At 40.3% G+C, this 27,888-nt stretch overlaps 2 protein-coding genes across 10 annotated transcripts; both read right to left on the minus strand.

The window, feature by feature from the left end:
• Positions 1–416: 416 nt before the first annotated feature.
• On the minus strand, positions 417–22,340 carry SPIN3 (spindlin family member 3). 9 transcript variants are annotated; one of them, XR_007722692.1, is made up of 4 exons: positions 21,937–22,270; positions 20,491–21,658; positions 11,013–11,225; positions 417–6,166 (listed from the first exon to the last, which is right to left on the minus strand). XR_007722692.1 is itself a non-coding variant. In XM_050777018.1 (2 exons), exon 2 carries the CDS (start codon positions 21,654–21,656, stop codon positions 20,880–20,882), a length of 777 nt encoding a protein of 258 aa, XP_050632975.1. In that variant the 5' UTR covers positions 21,657–21,658; positions 21,937–22,340; the 3' UTR covers positions 17,542–20,879. The 9 variants fall into 9 exon arrangements, 2 of the variants coding, with proteins under 2 accessions (XP_050632975.1, XP_050632976.1); XR_007722694.1 differs by having other exon boundaries at positions 417–5,394; positions 6,036–11,225; XR_007722695.1 differs by lacking the exons at positions 417–6,166; positions 11,013–11,225 and adding exons at positions 17,542–19,288; positions 19,716–19,771.
• Positions 22,341–25,539: 3,199 nt separating this feature from the next.
• On the minus strand, positions 25,540–27,487 carry LOC126946601 (peptidyl-prolyl cis-trans isomerase D-like). Its single transcript, XM_050777137.1, is given in 2 exon segments — positions 25,540–26,658; positions 27,263–27,487. Coding segments are annotated over 2 exon segments (1,116 nt in total). The 5' UTR covers positions 27,474–27,487; the 3' UTR covers positions 25,540–25,753.
• Positions 27,488–27,888: the final 401 nt, after the last annotated feature.

A 27,888-nucleotide genomic window follows, 5' to 3' on the forward strand; every position in this document is an offset into this window, starting at 1 on the left:
GACCTCCTGAGGCTGTGTCATGGGCACCAGTCCTCAACCTTGGCAAAATAAACTTTCTAAATAAACTGAGACCTGTCTCAGATATTTGGGGTTCACAGAGCGTAGGTGAGTGAAAAAAAAAGGGCATAACTTATCTAACTACAGTTTCAAGGAAAGGCTCCAGACACAAGTTATGTAAGTTCAGAATAATCTGCACGATTTTACCCAGCAAATGCAAAGGGAGAAAGTGAATTCCAGGTAGGAGAAACTACAAATACAAAAGGAAGATTTAAAACACTTGGGATGTTGAGGGGCATGGCCTAAAGCATAAGGAGCTGGGAACTGTAGTAAATGCTGCAGGCGTAGTAAATAGTAGAGTTGGAAAAGGAAAAGGAGCCAGGTCATGAAAGCTTTTAGTTGCCAGACTGAAAAAGTGGTTTTTATTCAAGAGGGAAGTACTTGAAGAGTGTCCTACAGATCAGAGACCTCCCGGGGTACATTCTCACCTAGAAAATTTGAATTCACAGGTTGCATTTTCTCTTTTCTTCTGTTTTGTGACACCATCAGTTATTAGTATTATATCAATTAGTATAATACCAATACATTAATAAGTCAAAGCTTTTTCGGAGGGTGCCTCCACAATGGATATATAAATGTACAGGTGGATTTTTCAGATGCACTGGCAGAGCAAATATTGGTTTTATATAAAAAGTAAGCATAGCCAATTGGATAAATGTGAAGGAATGCTTCGAACTACTCATCACATCCTAATCACAAAAGCAGAAAGGACAATGGATAAAGACAAAAGCAAATGCAGTTATCACAGTCTGGCCTTATACAACTATTAGGACAAGAGAGGAGGGAGAAAAGCAGGCCCAGGTCAGTTTAAAAATGTCGTGTAAGTCAGGTACCTTGAAAACAATCACAGGCTTTGTTCCAGCAAGGCTGAAACCACCTTTGCAAAAATTGTAACTGAGGAAATTATGACAGTAAAAGAGATCAGACCTAACTGACTCGACTCCATCTTGCTTCTAACCTTTAAGCTGGCCTTGTTCATTCCTGGGCATAGGCCAAACTAACTTTGGGAAGGAATTTAGTTTATAGTTCAACTTTGAAACAAAATTAATAATAGTGCTTTCCTGAAGGGGAAAGAAAAACAAAACAAATCACCCCTTCTTGCCTAGAGACCAGTCTGAGTCTCTCTTTGTAGGACTAACAAACTAGCTACAAGATTGGAAATTATGGTTTGGGGCCATGCAGCCTCTGGCTGCAAGTGTCTGAACCTCCTCAAATTGCTCCTGGGAATAACATCACTACTGCAAAATCTAACATCCGTGCTTGAGATATTTTGCAGACTCTGCACTCCAGGTCTGGTAATCTGGCTCAACTAGATTGAGTCAGGTAATCTGGATCAACCAGCTCTGCGATTTCACCCAAGAACAGAAGACAGCAAGAGAAACTCACTTTTACCCCCTATGACTCCATCTCCAACCCAACCAATCAGCACACCCCACTTCCCGAGCCTCTCCCCAGCAAATTATCCTTAAAAACTCTGATCCCGGGGAAGGCTTGCGGAGACAGATTTGAGTAATAATAAAACTCCAGTGTCCCATACAGCCTCTCTGCATGAATTACTCTTTCTGCATTGCAATTCCCTTGTCTTGATAAATAGGTTCTGTCTAGGCAGCGGGCAGGGTTTCTAGGAGGCTGACAAGGAAAACAAACAAACAAACAAAAATTTGCCTTACAACCAATAGGGCAGAGGTCGGGATGGGGGCAGATGGGTGAGAACTAACAAATTAGCTCAAATTTTGGCCTCTCCTGGCCTCCTTCCATCTGGGAATTGGGGGAACCTTCCAGTAACAGCCGGGAGATTGTGCTTTTGTGGTGAGTGGGGGCAGAGTGTGGAGGAAAAGAGTGAAACTCTGTAAAATATTTGAAAAGATTTATTCTGAGACAAATATGAGTGACTATGGCCTGTGACACAGCCCTCAGGATATCCTGAGAACATGTGCCCAAGGTGGTTGGGGTGCAGCTTGATTTTATACATTTTAGGGAGACATGAGACATTTAAATACATTTAAGATACACATCGATTCGGTCCAGAAAGGCGGGACAACTGGAAGCAGGGGATGCTTTCAATTTATAGGTAGATTTGAAAATTTTCTGATTGGCAACTGGTTGAGTTATTATCAATAAAATGCAATGTCTGGGTTATAGTAAGAGATTGTAGACACCAAAGTTTCATCATCCTGATGGAGCCCGGCTTCAGAGAGAATACATTAGAATATTTCTTATCATACTTAAGGTCTGTGTTTATGCTAATGTTGGAGGGTATAATGATGCAGGTCCGACCCCCTCACTTTCTGTCATATCCTGAACCAGTTTTTCAGGTTAAATTTTAGAGTGCCCTGGCAGAGGAGGATGTCCATTCAGATGGTTAGGGGGGCCTTAGAATTTTATTTTGGGTTTACAGTAGTTTAGTCTTTTATGAGAATGAAAGCCCGGGGTATGGCTGGCTGGTTAGTGTGGGTTGGAACTCCACAGTTTATTTGTAGCCAGTAGAGACAGCTTAGGTTTGGGATGACTCTGCCTAATCCATTTCCTGTGGAATTGTTCCCCGTCGTGGTAGGCACTGAAGGGTCTGAAGAGCTACCTTATTGAGTGGTTCATTTTTAACTTTTCCTAGTCCTTAGAGCTCCTAGATGTGTGTATAAGCCTAACGCCATAGGGATTCCCCTTATGGGGTAGTAAATGGGAGGTGAGGGTAATTACACTGATGTGTATAGTTCTCAGAATGAAAACTGTGTCACAGTCCAAGTCTTTAATGGCTTGGTTCAAGAATGCGATGCTTGGGAGAAAACATCTTGGTGGACAGTCTGAATAAATTGGGAATCATAACTTTTATGGAGTTTTGATAGATATTGAGAATACTGTACATTGTTTGGAAAGGAAATTCAGTGGAAAATGGAGAATCGAATAAGTATGGAGCGAGTCCTATCTAAATAACCTTCGTTAAACTGTAAATCTTTAGATCTATTTTCTTTTTTGTCCTTACAAAAACTATATCTGACTAGAATTATTCTGTGTGATTGGTACATGGATATTTCTACTACTATTACTCTTTATAACCTTCACACTGTTAGAGACATGGTTTTGCATTAATTAAACATTTTATCGAAAAATATTACATCTCTTATAAAAGGGTACATATGTAAAAAGAGAACAAATTTTCGTTCCATTGCAATTTCTCTGAGGAAATTAAAAAGCTGCCTTCAAAATAAGAGGCTAAAACAGAAATGATTCTAAAAGTTAATGTCCTAATAATCAGCAGAAGATGGCAACTTCAGTTAGGTAGAGAAAAACTTGTGAGTGGCTATGGTAACTTAGAGAAACTTTCAGTTTAGTAGGGAAGAAAAACGTATCATGGAAGACGTGAGCATATTGATGCTAAAACAGTTTTACCTGCCACTGAAATTTATGCTCTAGAGGGAAAAGAAGACTATCTCATCGTTCTTGAGGGAAGCTGCTAGGATAGCAATGGCCCATGACTGTTTCACTGGGGAGAGTATGAAATAATCTTTAAACTCAAATAAATGGACCAAATTAAATTTGTCAGTATAGATTTAGTAAAATAAGATTGCTAGCCAATAATTACAGAAAGAAAAAGTACCACATTTGTTCACAAAGTCCAATATTTTGTTTGTTTAAAACACAGCTTTGAGTGGAGCTGTTACCTATTTATGTAATTTTTCTTGTTGAAATGAACAAAATAAAATTCCCTAAAAACTGTAGTAAAATCAGAGAATTGTACACCTCCTTACCAGAGACTATAAAGCATCTATTGAATATTGTGAAACTGGGACCAGGTCAAAGGAGGATGTTGAGCATATCTTCTGTAATCTCAAACTTAGTCTAGAACTCCAAAGGACCTACCCAATATTTTACCTGGAAAGATAAGAAATAAATATTTGAATTAACAGGTCACCCTATTGAAATTCACGTATAAGTACACATTATATGTGTATGACAATGTTCTTGGTGACATTGTTCATAATAACCAAATTTTGGAAACTGTTCCAATATATATGAACAAGGATTTGCTAAATAAATTATGCTTTATTCACACAACGGAATACTATATAAAGAAGTAACTGTGTATAAAAGAACCTACAAACATGTTCACATTCTATTAAGTGGAGAAATTTATAGAGGAGGATATATACTATGGTTCCATTTTTACAACTTCATATATGTGTACATAGATGGATTTAATGTACAGGTGTATATATGCGTTCTCTGCCTCTCTAGTCCTCTCTCTCTGTGTCTCTACAAACGTGTACATGTGTGCACACAAATACACAGAAAGGAAATGCTATGGTTTGAATATTCCCTCTAAAACTTATGTTGAAACTTTATCTCCAATATGGCAGTATTCAGAGGTATGGCCTTCAACAGGTGATTGGAACATGAGGGTTCTGCCCTTGTGAATGGATTAATCCACTGATGGATTATCATGGAAATAGAACTGGTGGCTTTATAAGAAGATAAAAAGAGACCTAAGCTACCATGTTAGCATACTTAGTCCCCTTGCCATGTGATACCCTGCGCTACTTCAGGACTGCAGAGAGTTTCTACCATCAAGAAGGCCCTCACCACATGTGGCCCCTCAATCTTGAACTTCCCAGCCTCCAGAACTGTAAGAAATAAACTTTATTTTTTTAATAAAATTTCAGGTATTTTGTTATAAGCAACAGAAAACGGTTTAAGACAGGTGCCATGAGTGAGAGTGAACCTCCAGAGTTTATGATCATTTGATGCCTAGGAGCTGTGTTGGACTTGACATAGCCAAACCTTGATCCGACTGTTGATGGCCTACATGTGATATAGGAAATATATTGGATATTGTGATTGTCTTTAATCAAACCATAAAGCTAGACCACACTGCTTTAGGCATAGACAGAATTTCCTCTAAAGGTAATATGTTGCCACTGTCAGATTCAATGTATGAATATGAAATAAAGACCTAGAAGGCAGTCCTTACATTGATTATGAATGAAGAAAAAAAATACTCCTTCCAGTATCTGGGGCTGGTGAAAAATTTGGCCTTGATCTCCACCTTGTGGAGAGATGTGGAGATGCTCTAAACACTTCCAGTGATTGGAAGGTGAGCTGTCTGAAGCCAAGTGAAGGCAGAAAAGGAAGACAGACAGGAGAGTCAACTTGGTAAGAGACTCTGGGATTGGTCTGTGCCTGAATAGTTATAATTATATTCAGTGTAGCATTTTCCTTCTTATACTCCAATACTTTCAGTAAAATCTTACAAATGCTTACCTTATGCCCACTCTTAGGATTAAATAGAAAAGAGGCCATCCTGTTGGTTTCACAGCAGTCACCCATGAAGAACAGCTGTTCCTAGGACAGATGATTGCCCAGGGTTTAGCACCACCAGAAGCAGGAACATGCTACCATCACAAGACGGGAGCAGAAGATCTGAGAGGCTTGTTCATGAGCACATGTGGGGATAATAACATTAAGGATAAATCATCTGAAGGCTCTATAAATGGTGAAACCCTTTTAATTAACAGTATTTACCTGAGGACAGGACTCAGTGAGGTAAATATGATTTTATGTGGAGTCTTGCAATAAGTTTGTCTCCCAGCCTCCAGCCACTCCAGCCCTAATATACATATACCCTTTATACTTCTAGACCTTTTAAAGCATGCATCTGATCCTATTGTCACTGCTCAAAATCATCAATACTTTCCCTTCTGCCTGCAGAATAGATTCCAAATTCCTTAAACTTTCATTGAAAGGCCATTGTAGATTACAGTGTTAGATTAAACACAACATATATTTACAACCTCAGCAATCTCTATACATCTTTTCACAATCTTTAGGTATATGAGAGTCCTAGCTGTTCTACAAAACCTGACAGTGTAATTTGGCAAACATAGTAATTTTGGCTTTTATCCAGCTTGGCCCTGCTGGTTTTTTTTTTTTTCAAGAGGTCTGAGTCTGCATTGGTTACCAAGAGTTTCTTAGTCAAGCCCTACCTATATGGCAGTCAGTAGGAATTTCTGCCAGAGTATGGTGAACCAATCATTGAGGTTCTCCAGTCCATCATGGATTATTCAGTGAGAGAGTAAAAGTAGATGAAGCATCATCAGTTTGCCACCATCTTAACCTAGAAACAAAAACACAGTAAAAAGGAAAGGACACTAAAAGAACCAACCAGCAAACAAAACAACCAGTATTCCAAGTGAGATTTATTTTTTTATGTTCTATTTTTCTTAGTGGCCTCTTAAGTTGCAAAATATAACTGAATATGAATTAAACTGTAAATACATAATTGACTCATTTATCTATTTTTCTCAGAGACAAAGGCATAGTGCTAGTTTTCTTTGAAAACATTCTAAACCATGCTAAAACATGTCCAGTTTACAACCGGCCTTTAGAATTTGTATAGGGCTGATTTTCTGCTTCGAAACTGATGCTATTATGTCTCTTCCAGCTTTACTAAAAAGGATTTTGTACTGTATGTTTATATCAGATCTAAAGCCCTCACAAAACATGAAGACATAATTAAATGTAATCATTTTTGCTGATTCTCTGGACATGGTCCTAATGTAGATAAAATTAAGACCTCATTCATAGGAAAAGTTGGTCATTCATCCAGTGTCTACCTATGATCATTGTTGTCCATACACTGACTTAAAATTGCCCCTTCACGATTCATGACACAGCACTGTCAACAACTTCACATGTGTTTTCACACTCTCGTTCTGCTTGGATCCTCACTAAATCTTGTGACGTACTCAGAGCAGATTCAGGTTTCACCTGACACACCCATGTAACTATTCTGAAGAGAAGTTTGGTATTCTCTAGCAAAATCAAAGATGTGCCCACCCTATGACCCAGCAATTCTAGGCATATGCACAACAGAAATTCATGTGCAAAAGGAGAAATGTTTAAGGATATTTTAGAACAAGAACTAAAAAAAAAAAAAAAAAAAAAAAAAAAGAAAAAAAAATCCCAAATTGACAATTACCTAAATATTCATTCTTTGGGAATATATACATTGTAGTACAGCCACAAAATGGCATTTTATATATCCATATGAAAAGGTCACAAAAATAGAGTGAAAAAAGCAGGATACAAAAATACTGGCATAGTACATGATATGGGTAAAAATTTAAAACACAAAAACAATATATATTTTGGGGATACATATATAGTGAAAAAATAAACTAATAGGAAGGACATATCAACTACAGTTCAATGACAATGGAAAAAAATGGTGTTGGAATAAAATAAGAACTAAAAATATCTCTCTTTTTTAATTTCCTTCACAAAAAAAAGGGACAAAAGAAGGAGAAGAGGCAGCAGCAGTAGCAGTGTGGCTTGGGAGTCAGACACACTGATTTAAGATGTGACTCCTATAGGACCTTACAGTTACTTTAAACCCTTTCCACTCTCTGGACCTGTTTCATACTCTGTACAAATGAGGAGGGAGACTAGATAATCTCAAGGCCCACACAGCTCTTAAATTCTGTTTTTCTGTCCTTACCACCAGTCCTTGTCTGTATATGCTTATGTTCTTAATTTCCATATACCCAGTTAACAATCTTCTGTACATCTAAGTAACAAATTGGCATTTCCTCTCCTGGTACAGAATGTTACGGGCATTAAAAATTAAAAAAAAAAAAAGAAACATATTAGTTAATTTTTTTTTTATAAGTGCCAGAAAATGAAAGCAATATATTGACTAATAATACTGGACAAACAGAGGGAAGAAGAGGCCTAAAGTCTCTCTAAATCCACAGATTCAGGACTGGTACAATGGCTCACACCTATAATCCCAGCACTTTGGGAGGCCGAGGTGGGCGGATCACCCGAGGTCAGGAGTTGGAGACCAGCCTGGTCAACATGGTGAAACCCCGTCTCTACTAAAAATACAAAAATTATCCGGGCATGGTGGCGGCTGGTATCTGTAGTCACAGATACTTGGAAGGCTGAGACAGGAGAATCATTTGAACCCTGAAGATGGAGGTTGCAGTGAGCCAAGATCACACCACTGCACTCCAGTCTGGGAGACAGAGTGAGACTCCATCTCAAAAAAAAACCAAAAAAAAAAAAAAAAAAAAAAAAAAACCAAAAAAACCCTGCAGATTCAAATGTTATAATCATGATAAAGTTTTTGTTTGTTTGTTTCATTTTGTGATTTGGTTTCCCCCTGTGGGTACCTTTATTCTTATGCATATCTTCTCTATATACTTTCAAAGGTGGCCAGCTAAAGGTCCAGATTTATGACATTATTAAGGTAAACTTTATCAATGGATAAAAAGTTCCTCAGCTTCAAATCCCCAAAACTACAGCTCTAAACTCTCTTATAATTCCTATCATGGCATAGATGAGCACTGCAGATATTAAACTGGTTTCTGGATTTTATACTTATTTCCTATCTGCATTTTCCTGCAAGAGTAATATTCACTCACTGATTTATGGTAACATGTTTTTACACTTAAATATCCCATTGCACTTCACAAGTGTTTCTTTGCTCATTACATGACTAGAGCATCACAAAAAGCCTGTGAGGTGCATGGCTTGTCAGTACCATACCCCACCCTCAATTCCCTGTGCCTTTCATTTTGTTTCAGGAATTAATGGATCCAAAAGGAAGATAAGTTGACTGACTTCCTCATGTCTCACAGGCAATAGGTGATAGAATTGGAGCAAGAAGGTTCTCCATTATCTGTTGCTTCCCTCTGAGTTTGTTCACAATGTACAGCTAAGTGATAGGTGAGAAAACATCTTTGTTGTCCTGAGGCTGTCCAGAGATGGACACTTGACTCCATGGTTACTTGGAGAGGTACTACATCCTCTCAGGGTAAATGGGCTCACCCTGGACAGCATCACGGACCACCCAGGATCATGATGGCATTCTCAGGGCCAGAAGCAACATATGGAGAAACCCCTTATCCTGAATGCATCCAGGTCAGGCTTGAGCTATAACTTCTGCCCAGATTCAGGGGAGCTGGAGCAGGAAGTTTAGGGTCTGGTGTTGGGAGCCCAAGGTTGGAGTTTCAGCCCCACTGCTGATTGGCTTGGGGGATCTGGGAGACCTGCCACTTCCCTTCTCAGTTTCTTCTTGTGAGAAAAGAGAGGCAAACATCTGACCTCACAGAAGCACTGGAAGTTATCATCTGAAAGAATGGCCATAAGATTATTACTGTCACCTCAGTTCTCTTCTCCAGTGCTTCTGTGGACCCTCGTGGCAAATCCCTTCTACGTCTTGAGAAGAAAATACCCAGGGCCAGCATTGCTTCTCTCAGCCAATCAGTTAGTCAAAAAGTACTTTCTGATGCCCCAGAAAGAACCTTGTCCGTGCTGGGCAACGTCTAGGATATAGAGAGGAATTCAATCACACAGCTGTTGCCTCTGAAGAGATCACAGAGAAGCTGTCATTCTGGGGAAACAGGAGGTACCAGTAAATACTGTAACAAAGGGATAAAAGATATAAGAGTACAAAGGAGTGATCAATCGACCAAGCTGTGGAATTAAGTAAAGACTTCAGATATGAAATGTTTATGTTAGTCCTGTTTCCACCCAGGTAACGCAGTGAGAGGAAGCGCATTCCAGGCAGGAGAAACAAGTGCAAAAACCAAGAGACTTGAAACAACTTGGACTGTTGAAGGAAATGGCCTGAAATATAAGGACCAGGGAGTCATAGTAAATAATGCAGTAGTAAATAGTTAAGCTACAAAGGTAGAAAAGAGCCAGATCATGAAGGGCCTTGAATGCTGGGCTGAAAAAGTGGTCTTCATTCCAGGCAAATTATGTAATGCTCTCATGCAGTTTAGTGACCCCATTTGTCATGCAAAATTACAAACTGCATTTTCATTCTGTGAAACTATCCACTTTAAAAGGCATCATCAATTTCAGACAATACTGATATGTTAATATTTATTCCAAAACCTGCCTTTCCTTGTGCAGGGTGATAAGTTTTCAACAGTCACTCTTGAGACATCTGTTCTTTTCGTGCCCTCCAGCTGGTGGTACTCATGTGTGCAGGGTACTCACATTTTAGTGAATGAGGGGAAAAAGGAGAGTGAGAGAGAAGGAATAAGAGGTGAGGATTAGAAAACTTTGAGATTCTCTACCCTTCCCCCAGCCATCCCACTACTCTTCAGTTCTTTTCTCTCTTCCCATGCAGAATGGAATCTCCTAAGAAACAGTCACAATCTCATACAGGGTAACTGATAGCATGCCAAGTGTCTGAGGTTTTGGAAAGAAGTGGGCCAAGTACCATTTGAATTACTGTGTGGGTGAATCTGATAGTTTGTGCGCAGTGATTTGTCTACTTCAGTGTTTAAGCAAGGGAGGCCCTAAAGCCAACGAACATCCACAGTTATCAACAAATATTCAGCAAATAATAAATCAACAGATATCCATGGGAATCAACAGTTTCAATAGACCTGAGTGAGTGTGATGAGCAAAGGCTCTGCAAGGTCAGTACTATGCCAGGGTGGGGCTTGACTACTGGGGACCCCGCTGAGGCCATCTGCACGAGAAATATTTTGTGTTCCATACTAAATGCTGGTAAGAAGAGGCAGATCACCGAATGATAGCATCTGGGTGGTGCTTGGCTATGTATGTGTAATAGAGGACTGATATAATAGAGCTGTAGGTTAACTAGGGCTCTCCTTTCATTGGCCCTGACTTCCTTCTTTTATTTTAGTTTTTTAGAGATGGAGGTCTCACTATGTTGCCCAGATGGGACTTGAACTCCTGCACTCAGGGATCCTCTCACTTTAGCCGTCCCAGCAGCTGGAACTACAGGCACACACCAGCGCAGCCCTCTAATTTCCTTCTTTAATTAGTCAACCAAGCTTTGAGTTAGGCTTTCAGAGCCCACCTCCCCTCTCTCTCGTTCACGAAGGCACTGTTTTGTGACACTTGCTCCATCCATTCCATTTGCTTTCTGCTGTGTTATAGGGTGCAAAGAGGAGATTAAAAAAATAACCTCTTACCTTCCAGATGTTTGCTGTTGGTCTCCTGGTCTCATTCATAACATTGGGGTGGGGTGAAGGAAACCATACTGTCCCTCAAAATCTTTCCAGCTTTAGAGATGTCTGAGGAAGAAGTGAGTTGCTGGTGCTCACACCGGTGGACACATTACTTTGATACAATGAAAAGAAAGTCATGTATAGGTTCTTGGTGGTGGGCAGGTTTATTCAAAGGAGCTGTAAAGCAAAAAAATACAGTGGAGGAGCTGACATTTCAGATTAAGTGAAAAAAAAAAATTGTCACAAAGAGATTTACGGGGAGGAGGGAAACCAAAAAGGACTTCCAAGACATCACACTCTTCGTTTACCTCCTACCTCACTGATGGTGACTTCTCAGTCTCTTGTTTTGTCTCCTCTTCTCTCTGATCTCTTTAAGACCCAGGGCTCTGTGCATGGTCATCTGTTGTTCTCTATGTACACCTACTCCCTAGGGTGATCTCATACTGTCCCATGGTTTTAAGTATCATTTACATGGAGAAATTTCCAACTTATGTATCCAGCTTAGTCAGACCTCTCCCATGAACTGCACACTCCAATAACTGCTCAACAGCCCCACTTAATGTCCTAAAAACACCTTCAAACTCAACTTGTCCAAAACTGATTTCCTAGCCTCTCCTCTTCCTAGAACCCATCCAAACCACAGCCTTCCTCATCTCTATCAGTGGCAACTCCATCTTCCCAGTTTTTTTTTGGAGCCATCCATGACTCCTCTCTTTCCTTACATTTGTGAGAAAATTCTACTTACTCTTCCTTCAAAATATACCCCCAATTTAAATACCTCTCACCACCTCCATTGTTACCTCTCAGATATCATAATCTCACATATGGGAATACTGCGATACTCTAACTAGTTTCCCTGCTTCCTCACTTTCTCCTTTATAGCCCATCCTTAAAACAGCAGAGAGATTTTTTAGAAACATAAATCAGGTCAATTATCTGCTGAAAATCCACAGTGGGTTTGTGGACATGGGATGCAACACCCAGGTTATGCTTCAGTGATGGACTTATCATGCTGCTTCAGCTCTCACCCCCATTAGAGATTGCCTCAGGTGCTGAAAGCAACCTTGTCCAAGGCTACATCCCTTCCTGGGGCAGCCCACATCCAAAGAGTGATTAGTGTAGGGGTTGAAAGGCCTGTAAATATTACCCCAACTCTGAACGGCCATTCTAGTTCCAAAGCTTCCTGTGGGTGTGGTTGACACTGTCACTGAGTCTTTTTCAGAGCTTCACTTTCTTTGTGCTCCTGCTGCTTTCCCATTTATTCCCCAGGTATTGATCCCAAGGGCACTGCTTAATAAATTTTCTACAAGATTAACTTTGTTTCTGGGTCTGTTTCCTGGGAAAACCCAACTTGTGACAGGCTCCCCATTTCATGCGGAGTAAATGTCAAGTCTTAAAAATGCCTTATATTATTTAGACCCTTACTTCCTCTCTGACTTCTCCTGTGTCTTTCTCCTTCACCTATGTAGCTCTAGCTAAATAAGCCTCCTTGTTAGTCTTTGAACATGCCAAAGACACACTTATCTCTTAGGCCCTTTCCTCTAGTAGTTCCTTTTGCCTAGAATGCTCTTTCTCTAGATATATGCTTGGCTAACTCACTTCCTTCATTTATTTGCTCAAATATTACCTTCTCCATGAAGTCCAGCCCAATCTCCCTATTTACCATGGTGATCTACCACTTCCCTTCCCTCTTACCTTGTTCTAATTTTCTTTTTTATAACAGTTATCACTTTTTGACATCCCACATAATTTACTATGTTTTTTGTTTGTTTGTTTGTTTGGGGGTTTTTTTAGTGTTAGCCTCCCCTTGCTTGAATGTAAGCTCCACGAGGCATCACTGAATTCTTTGTTCATGAAATATCCCAAATGCCTAGTTAAAGTGCCTGGAACAAAGTAGGCACTGAATACATTTGTTGAACAAATGAATGAATAAAGTAAATTTAACAGTAGGAACAAAGTGTATGTAGAAAGAGGGTGATAGAGAGGGAAGAATATGAATGGGTCATGGAGAAAAATCACAGCTATGAATCACTTCTCCCTTGGTGCTAATGTTTCTTTCCCATTTCTTTATGCAAATATTAGGAAAAAATGATAATTAGAGCATTACTTGGCATCAAGGGACCTAGTTTCAGTCCAGCACTCTTACTAGCTGTGTGACCCTGGTTTCCTTTTTCTCTTTAAGCTTAATCTCCTTATCTGAAAAATGGAGGTAGTAACACTCAGCTTCCAGTATCCTGTGAAGATTAAGATGTGCCCAGCACATACTAGGTGTCCAACAAATGTTTACTGACATCCCGACATCCTCCAAAGGCAAATGATTTAAACTAATAATGCAAATGTCTTATAGTATATGCTTGAAAATGTAACCAGAAAAATAGGTATACACATTCATTACATTATATGTGACCTTCAACTTTATGTTATGTACCTGTTTCATAGATTTGGGGTAGAGGAAGAAATCTGCCCCATTTCCATTTAATCAGTGACCTCTTAGCTACTTTACTTGCTTTCTAGGATAGCAACAGAAAAACATATTTAAGGCCAGGCACGGTGGGACATGCCTGTAATCCCAGCACTTTGGTAGGCTGAGGCAGGCGGATCACCTGAGGTCAGGAGTTCGAGACCAGCCTGACCAACATGGTGAAACCATGTCTCTATTAAAAATACAAAATTAACCAGGTGTGGTGGTGCCTGCCTATAATCCCAGCTACTCAGGGAGGCTGAGGCAGAAGAATTGCTTGAACCCGGAAGGTGGAGGTTGCAATGAGCCACGATTGGGCCATTGCATTCCAGTCTGGGCAACAAGAACGAAACTCAAAAACAAACAAACAAAAACCATATTTAAAAACTCCAAAAAAAAAAAAAATACCAGAAAACAACAGAGGTATAGTGTTAGCTGTGCAGAACAGTAGAGAAGAATCACAGGCCCTAGGTTTCAATGTTAAACACATTACTGAATTAATAGCTATGGATAAATGACATTAGGTATTCCAGCCTTTCAACTTGTTTTTTTCTCTCTAGAACACTCCTTCCTCAAATCATTGCATGGGCTGGCTTCGTTAGTTATTTGCTAATCCACTCAGGCCTTCCTCTGAAAACCTTTTGCTGAAGTAGTTCCCTTATTTCAGTTCATCTCTATCCATTGCTCTGCCTTTTTGTTCTTCATACAACTTATCACTCTCTGAAATCATACAGGTTATTTAGGTTATTTGTCTACATCTTTGTTGCTTTTCTCCCCTCTATGAGAATGTAAGCTCCCTGACAGAATGGACAGTATCTATCTCATTCATGACTATCGGGCAAATGCATCAAAAAGTAGCTGAATGAATGAATGAATGAATGATTGCATTCAGGATAATAACCCTGCTCTCTTAACTGTCCAGTAATGTTATAAAGATTAACGAGCTCTCTGGGAAAACAAACTCAGTTCTTAGCAGAGATTAAAAGAGCTATGTACATCCAAAGAATTATTTAAATAATTTCTTTCACATTTCAGTAATAGAATTTCTAGACCTATATTCACTAGTTAAATGTTACTGGAGCATTGCTAAATATAAAGGTTAACCAAAAGGACATGTGGTTTACCCTCTTGAGAATTAAAGGGAATTCACCTTTATTAAGCATCTGTGCTGTACAATGCTATATGCTAAGGATATAGTTTCTCATATACCTCTAAACAGAACTGAGTAAAGAGTGTTACCCTATCAAGAAGAGGAATAGACTCACAAAGATTAAGTAACTTGCTAGTACAGAGCTAGTAAAAGCTGGAATTAATGTCGAATCAGCTGACTTTATTGTTTTTTTCGCTTATTCCATCCTTTCTTGAGGAGCATGTGGCCCTCAGATCTGTGATTCTTAGGCCAAGATCAAGCATACCATCTCCATTGTTGAAATGGGCTTATTTGAAAACAGTGAAAGAAGAAAACAAAACTTTGCTAGTTTAGTCACTGGTTTCGTGAAATCCCAGTGGAAAGAGACATGGATAATTTGGAACTTTGTATGATTTGAAAAGCCAAGTTTTTTGCCCCAAATTAAGCTTAGTGAGAACAAGGGCAAGCAGATGGAAGACATATTAGGAAATAAGACTAGGGGCAAGAAAAACCTAATTTTCTAGATCAGTGTTTCCTAATCATTACTGATGATAAAGAATCACCTGGGGTATCTTGTACAGCTGTCCCAGGTCCCTTCCCAAGAGATTTTGATTCATTACATCTAAGATAGGGCTCGGCAATTTATATTTAACAATTGCTCCAGGTAAATCTTATCAGGCAAGTATAGGAAATAATAACTCTGACCTCACTCAATTGCCACCTATAAATCAGTGATTTTCAATGTGGGGTCCCAGGACCAGCAGCATCAGTCTCATGTGGGAACTTGTTATAAATATAAGCCCGTGGACCCTACCCTAGACCTGCTAAATCAGAATCTCTGTAAGAGGGCCCCAGAAATTTGTATTTTAACAAGTTCTCAAGGTGATTCTGATGTGTACTAAAGTTTGAGAGCTACTGTACTAAATAATCTCTAATTATAGCCAATAATTAGAAAACCTTCGATTGTTCAACCCCCAGGTGCAAGAAGTAGCATAAGATGAAATAGAATGACCAGTTCAACCCCCAAAAAGGGCATCCACCCAAGATATGCCTCCAAGGGAGAACGTCTCAGAGAACACAAAGAGGTATTTGACCAAAAGAGTCACTCAACTGCTAGGATAGGTAGTCCTTGTCTAACAGGTTATGATATATGCTTTGGACCAGAAACTACTATGCATTGTTTCCTATTTCCTCCCTTTTTCAAATGGTAGTTTTGATTATATTTTTCTGGTTATCTCCTCACTACTGTATACTGGGTGTGTTGAGAAGAGTAGTTTATAATTTAAGTATAGATGACCAGACTGCTAGGAAGATGGATCTAAAGATGGCTGCATATCAACTAGGGATCTTGAACTTACTGCTAAATGCAGTAACTGGATAAGACTTCAAGTTTTTCTCCTTTGGGGACATGAATTTATCACACTTATGTGTGGCATTTTTTGAAAGAGGATGTGTAGGAAGAAATGTGTCCATGGATGCTAGGTATTCAAATGAAGAAGCTATACTAGATATTTGTGATTGGTGAATAGCATTCATTCTTCATTTCCCCAAAGCCCTTGATTCTACTGGAAATCCACCTGGTTCCAGAGAGATACATCCTAGGGCAGGGGTTCCCAACCCCTGGGCCACTGACAAATACAGGTCCATGGCCTGCTAGGAACCAGGCCGCACAGCAGGAGGTGAGCTGCAGGTGGGTAAGCAAGCGAAGCTTCATCTGTGTTTACAGCTGCTCCCCCTCACTTGCATTACCACCTGGGCTCTGCCTCCTGTCAGATCAGCAGTGGCATTAGATTCTCATAGGAGCATGAACCCTATTGTGAACTGTGCATGCAAGGGATCTAGGTTGCATGTTCCTTATGAGAATATAATGCCTGATGATCTGTTGCTGTTTCCCATCACCCCCAGATGGGACGGTCTAGTTGCAGGAAAACAAGCTCAGGGCTCCTACTGATTCTACATTATGGTGAGTTATATAATTATTTCATTATGCATTAGAACATAATAATAGAAATAAATTGCACAATAAATGTAAGGCATTTGAATCATCCCCAAACCACCCCTTCCCCTCACCCATCCTGTCTGTGGAAAAACTGTTTTCCATGAAACCAGTTCCTGGTGCCAAAACAATTGGGGACCACTGCCGTAGAGAGTTTAGGGATGGAACACATGACCTGCTAAGCCAATCAGTGTATTTCATCCCTGAGATTTTAGTGATTGGTCAAAGTATCTGACCTAAGCCAGCAGAGAATACATCATAGGACACAGGCTATCTATCTTTCTCTAGATTGGACTGCTGTAGCCTGGAACTGCTGGTCCAATTTTGCTACCATAAGAAAACACAGCCTGAGAATGAAACTGACACACAGAAGGAAAATCCTAAAGAATCATAAACACTGATCCTGAGCCCCAATTCAAACTATGCCTGAAGCCCATCTGAGCTCTGGATTTTTTTTTTATTTATATTGATCAATGCTTGGTAACTGTTTAAGCCTGTTTGAAATGGGTTTCCTGTTACATGCAGGCAAGTTCTGTTAGAAAAGGCAAATCAAAGCTATAAATATGAATTTGCATATGGCAGTAGATAAATAATTGTTCATTTTGTTTCTGGATTAATTATATAGTACCTTAACTTTCCCCACAGCTTCAATATAAATTGGTTTTCCTTTTAACTTCCCTCAGTAAAAATATATTGGCCTCTCTCAAGAAGTTCCTCTCACAGAATATATTATGTTCACATATATTTCACATTCTATTATCGAGAAAAATTGGACTGGCAGAAATTGTGGGTTGGTAGGGTCATGTAAGTTTTCATTAAACTGGGTTAGGGTTTGAAGGTTTGAATTAATTACACCTCCTTCCCTTCCAGATTATGAACCAATTAAAAAATATACACAGAAATCAAATAGGGATTAAGATATCAGCTTTAATATATTGTTCAGTGAAAAAAGCAAAATTCAGAACAGCATGTATAGTATGCCACCATTTGTGTAAAAAAAAAAACCTGATACACACATACCCACACACAATATGCTTGTAAATACATGGAATATCTCTGGAATGATACATAAGTAACTGGTAACAGTTGTTACTTTTTGAAAATGGGACAGGGGAACTGAGGCCAGGGGTGAGAAGGAGGAAAAGAGACTTACTTTTTAATTGTATACCCTTTTGCACTGTTTGACTTTTACCATAGGCATGTGTTATTTTTCTAAAAAACAATTTATATATTAAAACTGTAAAAAAGAATAAAAATAGATACCAGCTTTATAGCTGATAGAGCTGGATTGGAGAATACGGCTTGGACCTGAGGCTGAAATGAACTTCTACCATAAGTCTAAGGACTTTGGGATCCCCCACCCCAAGGAGAGATAGTTGGGTCTACAAAGCAGATGTTTACCCAGCCATGTAGTGAAGGACTGCAGTTTTTCCCACATCTTGCTGTGTGGAACAAACTCAAGATCCAAGAGCCGCCTAAGCTGCCTATCCATTATAACAATTTTCTCAATCTCATCAAGTTATTCCTCCTCCCAAGCATAAGATTGAATGAGTGTAAGAGAAGATAGGTGGAACTTTCTTCCAAACATTTTTGAGAGATGCAAGTCTTTTCCTTTTCTTGAGTCAGGAGCATGGAGAGAGGAAGAGGATAGATCCCATCACACCCTTGTACATTTTTATTCTCTTAAGCCACAATGGTTAACGCTCAAGACTCTGGTCAACAAACAGGGCTGTGGCTGTCCCCTTCCAGGGAGTCCAACAGTATGTTAGAAAAGTTCTGCTCCCATCAATGTAAGATTGGTAAGCAGTTCTGTTTTTGCCCCCAAGAGGCTCTGAAATAAGTCAAAATAGAACAGTAATTAAATTAACTCCAAGGCTACATTACACCCTAGGCTGAAAATTTGATCACAATTGTAGCCCTAATTTACAATTATGTCCAGCCATATTTCCTGACATAGCTGACAACAATTATACAATGACTCCCAAAGATAGCATTAAAATACTCCAAATAATACAATATCAACAACATAATAAAAATGCCTTAGTTTGAACTGTATGACCTCGCCCCCACCCCATCAACTATTAAACTCCAAGGGAAAAAGGACTGCTCAAAATTAAATTTCTAATTCAAAGTCCAAAAGAATTAACGTCCAAAATTCTGCCTTTCCAATTTCTCGTTTTTCGCATTTCAGCCATATAGATCTCACAAAGATGTCTGCCCAGATATGGGGTTCCTTCAGCAGCTGCAGCCTTGGCTGTCTTCCTCTTGACTGGGTGTAGTTCCTTCAGGACCTCAGGAGTTGAATTAATCTAACCCCACAATTGCATATCATACATATTAAAGAGTCCAAAGGGTCAATAAGACATAAGATTATCACAATATCAACCTCACATCAAAAAAATTAGAAAGCACACTAGTCCCCAGACACTAGAACAGTTTTTTAAAGCAAATGTATGACCCCAGGACTTAGAACATAGGGCAATACAGACTCACATTGCTGTTGTCAGTCAAACATCATAGTAGACACTTAGTGGCATTAATAACCAAAGTAGACAGATAAAACATAGGAGAAAAGAGAATATCTTCTTTGTTTCATCCTCAGCAGGATGCCAATCTGTGCCGGTAGTCTGGACTCCATGACCTGTGAACTTAAACTAATTTGGAAGATATCTTGCAGTACAGTCCCAATATGATTGTACTGCCTTGAGTCCCAGCCCCAAATGTGCAGAAGTCCATGGCCTTATTAGGCTGTTACTCCTATGGAGCTTCTGTGAGAACCCCAGTGAGAAAGCATTGGTTTTGGCCAGGTGCTTCTCTCAAAAACCATACTTATATTTCAACTTTTCTTTCCTAGGCTTTGGTTAACCTCCACCAATGCCTCTTTAATAATGGAAAGCTCAAAGGCCCTTCCATTGTTTTCTTTTCTGCCACAGTAGAACTCACCCTTATGTGCATATGAGTTTCTTAGGGACAGCCAAGAAACAGGATAGAGTTAAAAATCAAAACACTAACAAAAATCTATTAGATTTCTATCTACCAATGCCAGCACTTAAAACATGATTAAGCCTACAGATTACCTACCACTGACTGTGTTCCAAGTTCTGCTGGGATACCACAATAGATGAGCCCACCAGTCCCTGCAAGGAAGTATAGCCTGCTTTCAGCCATTCTTGGTTCTCACAAGTGCCTTGCCCACTTAATATGCTGGGACTCTGAAGTCTCCTAAGAATCAAATCTAAAACTTCTGAGTCTTTCTTAGCACAGCAAAGAAATCTGTATCTCAGCTTGATTCTAGGTTTCTGTTCTTTCATTTTGAGGTTCTGGACAGATCTGTCAACCCTTGCCAAACTCAGCCTTTGCCTTGTGACTGAGGATTCTAGCTAGAGCCTGGCTTAATGCTCCTCTGGGCTGGCAAAGACTACTTGTGCTAAAGTCTGCCTGCACAGCTTGTATCAGTTAAAACCCACTCCATGTCTGCAGATACCAGCCAGAGCTATTGGAGACAAGAGAGACCCTAATGCCACTGATGACTAAAACCTTTCACTTAAGCTCCACCAGAAATCTGAATCTCTCCACTTGGAGTTTGGTCCCTAAATGCTTGTCTTCTTATCAGTTTTGCAAAGTTTCTCAGCCTATGCTTAGGTACTAAAATGCAAAGTAATTACCTTCTTAAATCTAAAACAGGTGAGCAATAGGTGAAAGAACCAGAAAGAGAGCAAAATTATTAGCCTTACTTTTAGTACAGTTAGAATTGAGAATGCAACTTGAACAAGAGACCAAAATGGGCTTCCCACTCTTTCCCAAGTTAGATTTTTGAAGCCACCTGGGGGAGATTTGAGATTGCAAAGACACTTACCCAGCCAGTCACATGGGGTATCTCAGCAAGCTTCACACCTCAATGAGTGTAGAGTCCAAGTGCCAAAAAGAATGAGGTGAGAGGTGTTCAGCTACCTTTAATCTATTAACACCACCCAAGATAAAAAAAAAAAAAAGTATGAGCCAATGGATGTCAGGTTTCACCCTTCTCACTAAACAGTTAAATTGTGGACAGGAACCAGTGAAAAGGTTGGACAGATGGGCAAAAGGTTTCTTCCAAAAACATATGAGAGGGCAGAAGTTCCAATTTTTTGCCAAGCAAAACGTGCAAAAAGGGAGAAGATGATTCTTACAAACTGGAAAGCAATCAAGACTTTTTGTGTCTACAGATTTAGAGTCTCATATATTTGGCAAATTTCAAGATGATCTCTAAGATGTTTTTACCAAATCGTAGACATAGATATGGAAATCATCATCAAATTTGATGAAGTAAACAGAGGGTTTTGCTTCTACCTGATGAATGACCATGCCAGTTCTCTTGGAGCCATCGTCTTTGGCATACTCCACCTGTTTGCCTACCAGGCTGTCTATGACTTCTCCTGGCTCCCTCTCTGCGGGAGGAGAATCATTGGAATCTTGAAGGATGCGGAGGTCACCGTCTTTATAATCATCTAAGAGCTGGTACATATATAATACAGGATCTTTCTCATAGGTAATGTAAAACCATGTGTTCATGACAGGTGCCTGAGCTAAGACCATCCCCCTCCATTCATTTTTGGAACCTTCCTCTGTCTCAAAAATATGTTCCACTGCTTTGCCAACCATTATTTCTGCCAAGTGTGTATCACTGATTCTAGATGATGCAACTCTATTAGGAAGGACTTCAAGTGATGACACTCTTTCATCTCTGTGAAGTTCCAATCCATAAACACAGTCAAATCCATCATATTTGATAAGATACAGAGAGGGATTTACAGGTACCTGATCCAGAACGGTTCCTTTCCACTGTGTTAGAGGTTCATCTCCATCTTTCCATCCGTGCTGAATTCTACAGCCCACGATGTTCCTCCGAGGCTGGGAGATGGGTCGGCTCCTATGCTTCTTGTGTGCAGCCTTCCTCTTCATCATGGTAACAGACACGCTGCCGTGGCCAGCGCCTGTCCCAGACCGCTGCCCTGCAGCTGCCTTTCCAAACGGGGTCTTCATGCCTGCGTGGAGGAGCACAGTTGCCAGGTGGACCGAGAAAGGAAATTAACAAAATCAGTGCATAACACGGAGACCTTTTTCTCCTAATCAGCGCACCCCGTACACCCACGCCCGTTTTTCCCGAAAGCTACATAGCAAAGCTGGAAATCAAGGCACCCTGGCTGAATGCCTGCAGTAACCTTCCTCCCCAGCTCAGTCTGGCTAAGCTAGAGCAAGAGATCTGCGGTTCGGTAAAATAGTAAGCATTTCCCCATTCCCCTCGCCCTGCTTCCAACACTACCCGGCCAGGAGGCGCAGATTCCCCACCGTCCCGGATTGCGGGCCTCAAGTGCCCAAATCGGACACCTCGCCGTAGCCTCAGCAGTGAGCCTATAGAGAAGGAATATCAGCGGGCTAGCAGCCCGGTGCTTGCAAAAGCTGGGAGAGGATGATCCGTAGGCAAGGAGTGTCTCTAAGAGGGCGGCGGGGCAGGCGAAGAGGACCGTGGCGGCGTCCCTTGCTCTTGGCTCCTGCGTCCTCCGCCTTCCTGTTGGCGGTGGCAGTGGCGGCGGCCGCAGCCCCTCTGCCACATCCGACTCTCTCTAGTCGCTGCCGCGCCGCAGTCTCCTCCCTCTTTTTCTAGCGCAGCTTCCGGCCAGTAGAGAGGCCTCCTCTTCCTGCCAAACACCGCGCGGCGCTCCTCCCCCACCAACCTCTACCACAGCCCTGGGCGTGGAAGGTGCTCTTAGGCTCTCGGTCCCTCAGCTTCCCCCAAATCAGAAGCTGGGGATCCCACAACCACCTCTCTCTCACTGCATAGGTTTACCTCCCCTGGCTTAGCACTCCCCCCTCCCCCCACCTCACCTCAACTCTCAGCGCCCCTGCCCCATCTGCTTTCCACCCTTCCGGAATTGGCACTTTCCTTTTCCCTCCCTCCCCGCGTTCCCCCACCCGCCATTGAAGGGGATTTGTTGTAGGACAAGAGAAATGCGCTAGTGCTCAGTGTTCAGGCTGCCATCTTGACCCAATCTACGTAATTTTTACTGACTTGTCATTCCCAGACTTAACTTCTTGAGGATTTCTTTTCTTTTCCCCTGATTGCAAAATAATTGCATGCACAATATTGACACTGTAAAATTCAGAAAATTGGCATGAAGAGAAAATAACTGTAAGCCGGCCTCACATTTTCCAGGGCTCACGGTGAAATAATAACACTCAGGATTTCCTTTTCCTTTTTTCTAAGCTCTTACAAAGCTTGGATAATTTGGCATACGCACTTTCACGCCCTGCCTATTTGCATATAGAATAAACATTTGCTCAGTTTTTTTAGATATTTTCTGAGAACATGTTTTGTAGTAGCTTCATAAAATTCAGCATTAGGATTTTTCATAATTTTGCCGTTGCTTCCTATCTTCAGACGTTTAATTTTTAAATACCTATAAATTGTGCTTTCTCATGAGTTATTCTGTTCACTTGAACAGAATAACCTAGACACTAAACTTATAACTCAGAACAATTGCTATAATTAAAACAGGATTTTGTGAGATCATAAATCTGTGGAGAAAGACATTATAGAAATGATTCCATCGTTTTTATCGTTACAGCCATCCTAGTGGGTATGAAGAGGTATCTTATTGTGGTTTTATTTTGCATTTCTCTAATGACTAATGAGAATGAGCATCTTTTTGTGTGCTTGTTGGACATTTGTGTATCTTTGGAGAAATGTCTATTTCAAGTGCTTTATTCATTTTTTAATTGAATTGTTTGTAGCAGGGCTGTTAATTGTTCTTTTTAAATTCTGGATAGGAGAACCTTACCAGATATATGATTTGAAAATATTTTATCCCGTTTTGTGGGGTGTCTTTTCACTTTCTTGATAGTATTTTTGATGCACAAAAGCTTAAAACTTGGTTGTGCTTTTGGAGTCACATCTAACTAAACGTTGCCAAATCCAAGTTCATGAAAATGTACCCCTATATTTTCTTGTAAAATTTTGTTTGTTTTTAGCTCTTATATTTATGTCTTTGACTCATTTTGAGTTAATTATTACATATGGTGTGATGAAGACATGGTGTGATGAAAGGGGACCAAATTCATTCTTTTGCACATGGATATCCAGTTGTCTCAGCACCTTCTGTTGGAGAGACAATTCTTAGCTCATTTAATTGTCTTGGCATACTTGTTGAAAATCAATTTACTACAGATGTATAGGCTTATATCTGGACTCCTAATTCTATCTCATAGAATTGTATGCGAAAACCATTTTTTTTATTTATCCTTATGCAAGAGCCACATTTATTTTTTGATTACTGTAACTGTGCAGTGTGTTTGAAATCAGTAAGTGTGATTTCTCTGAAAATATTATTAAGATTTTATTAGCTACCCATGGTCCCTTTTTTTTTTTTTTTTTTGAGACGGAGTCTTGCTCTGTCGCCCAGGCTAGAGTGCAGTGACACGATCTCGGCTCACTGCAGCCTCCGCCTCCTGGGTTCAAGCGATTCTCCTGCCTCACCATCCTGAGTACTGGGGTTACAGGCGTGTGCCGCCATGCCCAGCTAATTTCATGGTCGCTTTCGACTCCATATGAATTTTAGGATTGTCTTTTCCTTTTCTGAACAAAAGGACCATTGGGATTTTGATAAGGGTTGCACTGACTCTGTAGATAAACTTGGGGAGTATTGTTATCTCAACAATATTGCCTTACAATCCCTGAACACAGAGTTTCCAGAGGACATAATTTCCCACGAACAGAGTTTCCTATGAACACTGGATATCTTGGAATTTATTTAGATCTTCTTTAAATTATTTCCGCAATGTTTTGTAGTTTTGGTTAGATTTATTTCTAAGTTATTTTATTCTTTTTGATGCTATGGTAAATGGAATTATTCACTGTGATGTTGTGAAATATATATTTACTCTTTGATCTCCTTTTCTGGCATACAGCCCCTAAAACCCTTGAAGTATCCTGAGCGATGAGTGTCTTTTGTATGCTAATAAGATGACTGATGATTGGCAGACCCTAGATATCTTCAGGATGTGGGCTGTTCACTGGAAAGACCAGGGCATGATTAGAAGATTGGAGCAGAGAGGAGTTAAAGGTTGAATCGATCACCAATGGCCAATGATGTCTACATAATGAAGCCTCCATAAGAACCCAATATAACAAGGTTAAGAGAGCTTTGGGATAGCTGCACACCTGGAGGTTCCTGAAGGGTGCCTCACTTGAACAGGGCATGGAAGCCTGGTGCCCCATTCCACATACCTTGCCCAATATATCTTTTCCTTCTGGGTGTTCATCTGTATCTTCTGTAATATCCTTTTCAATAGATGGGTAAATGTAAGTGAAGTGTTTCCCTGAGTTCTGTGAGCTTCTCCAGCAAATTAATTGAACGAGAACCCTGATTTATAGTTGTTCTGTTAGAAGTACAGATCATAACCTGGAACTTGTAATTGGCATCTAAAGTGCAGGGCAGTCTTGTGGGATTGAGCCCTCATGATTTTTTTTTTTTTTTTTACAAACTAAACTGTCATCTCTTTATTCAATAAGATGTGTCTTTACAAGTTTAAAAAGACTGGACACCATTATTCTTTATGAATAATGCAGATAACCATTTTTAAAAACATTTTACTTCATCGGGCATGGTGGCTCACACCTGTAATCCCAGCACTTTGGGAGGCCAAGGCAGGGGCAGATCACGAGGTCAGGAGTTCAAGACCAGCGTGACGTGACCAATATGGTGAAACCCCATCTCTACTAAAAATACAAAAATTAGCCAGGCGTGGTGGCATATGCTTGTAATCCCAGCTACTTGGGAAGCTGAGGCAGGAGAATCACTTGAATCCGGGAGGCAGAGGATGCAGTGAGCCGAGATCGTGCCACTGCACTCCAGCCTGGGTGACAGAGCAAGACTCCATCTCAAAGAAACAAACAAAACCACTTTACTGACTGTATTGTGACACGTTTATTAAGCATGAACCCCTATCAGTACTCCTAAACTGTAAACAATAAGGAACTAAGGCGTCAAAAGAAACACATTAGGGATCATATTAATAGACAAAAAACTTTACATTTTCTTATTGCATTTACACAACACACAATAAGCAAAACTGAATGCTTTCTAAGCAAACATTTTTGCATATACTGCCTTCTCTTTCTCTTTCTGTGACTTTATCTTTTGTTTGACTTTCAACAGTTCTGCCTGGATAGCTTTATCTTCTGGTGCTATCTCCTCTGCTTTCTTAAGATCAGCCAATGCTTGATCATATTCTTTTAATCCTTGCCATCCTTGAGCTCTGCGGTACAATGCTTTGGTATTTGATGGGTCTATTTCAAGAGCCTCCAAACAACTGTCAATTGCTCCCTGCCAATTTGACATCTTCAGTTTACAAGCACCAATATTCAGTACACAGCTTAAAGCTGTAGGTTGCAGTTTGGCTCCATCTGCTGTCTCAATAACAGCCTTTGAACTGTCCACATATCTTAAAACTTTTGCATATTTTTTAATGGCCATCTCCCAGTTCTGGGATTTGAAAAAAGTATTTCCAATATTTTTTAAGTCTTCTGTTATTAATAAAATTTTATCTACATCTTTTAAATCTATATCCGCATCCTCAGGGAAATCTGGATGACTGCCGCCAGAGCCATCTTTTGGGAATATTCCCTAATCATCTCCTTCCTTCAATTCTCCACATTCTGCAATAATGCACAATTTAGCAGGTTTTTCACCTTTCACTTCCACATTTTCCAATATCCTTGTCACTCCTATTCCTTTAACTACTTGGCCAAACACCACATGTTTCCCATCCAAATGAGGAGTTGGAACTGTTGTGATAAAAAACTGAGAACCATTTGTGTTGCAACCTGCGTTTGCCATGCTCAGTAAACCCTCCCAATCATGCTTATAATGGAAATTTTCATATTCAAAATTTTCACCATAAATACTTTCTCCACCTGTCCCATTCTGATTTGAGAAGTCTCCACCCTGAATCATAAATTTCTTAATAATTCGATGAAAAAGGCATCCTCTCTAGAACTAGATGTACCATATGACCCAGCCATCCCATTACTGGGTATATACCCAAAGGATTATAAATTATGCTGCTATAAAGACACATGCACACGTATGTTTCTTGCAGCACTATTCACAATAGCAAAGACTTGGAATCAACCCAAATGTCCATCAGTGACAGATTGGATTAAGAAAATGTGGCACATATACACCATGGAATACTATGCAGCCATCAAAAAGGATGAGTTTGTGTCCTTTGTAGGGACATGGATGCAGCTGGAAACCATCATTCTTAGCAAACTATCACAAGAACAGAAAACCAAACACCGCATGTTCTCACTCATAGGTGGGAACTGAACAATGAGATCACTCGGACTCAGGAAGGGGAACATCACACACTGGGGCCTATCATGGGGAGGGGGGAGGGGGGAGGGATTGCATTGGGAGTTATACCTGATGTAAATGACGAGTTGATGGGTGCAGCACACCAACAAGGCACAAGTATACATATGTAACAAACCTGCACGTTATGCACATGTACCCTACAACTTAAAGTATAATAATAATAAATAAATAAATAAATAAATAAAAAAAAAAAAAAAAAAAAGAGAAAAAGGCATCCTCTGAAATGGAGAGGTTTCCCAGTCGTGGGTCCAATGCCTTTTTGTCCTGTACACAGTGCAGGAAAATTTTCTGCAGTTTTGGGTACAATATCTGCAAACAATTCTAAGACAATTCGACCAACTCGCTCCCCTCCGATGTCCACGTCAAAGAAGACTCGAGGGTTACTGGGGTTGGAGGGCTTGACTTGGGGGGACGGATGCGACATCTCGACTTGCACACGCATTTGGACGCAGATCCTCGTGGCCGCCCGGCAACTCAAACTCCTCCCTCATGATTTTTAAGCATTGATACAGTATCTTGTCTTAGTTCAGGCTGTTATAATAAATTACCATAGAATGAGTGGCTGAAATAATAAACATATATTTCTCACAGTTCTGGAGGCTGGAAAGTCCAAGATAAGAAGTACAGGCCAATTTGGTTCCCGGCGATAGGCCCTCTTCCTGGTTCCAAATGGCTGTCTTCTCATTGTACCCTCACATGGTGGAGAGCAGAGAGAGAGCTAGTTCTCTGGCCACCTCGTATAAGAGCACTAATCCCATCCATAGGGGCTCTGCCCTAATGACTTAATTATATCCCAAAGGCTCCACCTTCAAATATTATCACACTGGAGATTAGGCTTT

This window comes from Macaca thibetana, chromosome X (assembly GCF_024542745.1).
Source record: "Macaca thibetana thibetana isolate TM-01 chromosome X, ASM2454274v1, whole genome shotgun sequence".
NCBI lineage: Eukaryota > Metazoa > Chordata > Mammalia > Primates > Cercopithecidae > Macaca > Macaca thibetana.

Bases quoted from the DNA above. Each gene is read 5' to 3' on its own strand.
- SPIN3 (XM_050777018.1), bottom strand. From the start codon at position 21,656: ATGAAGACCCCGTTTGGAAAGGCAGCTGCAGGGCAGCGGTCTGGGACA.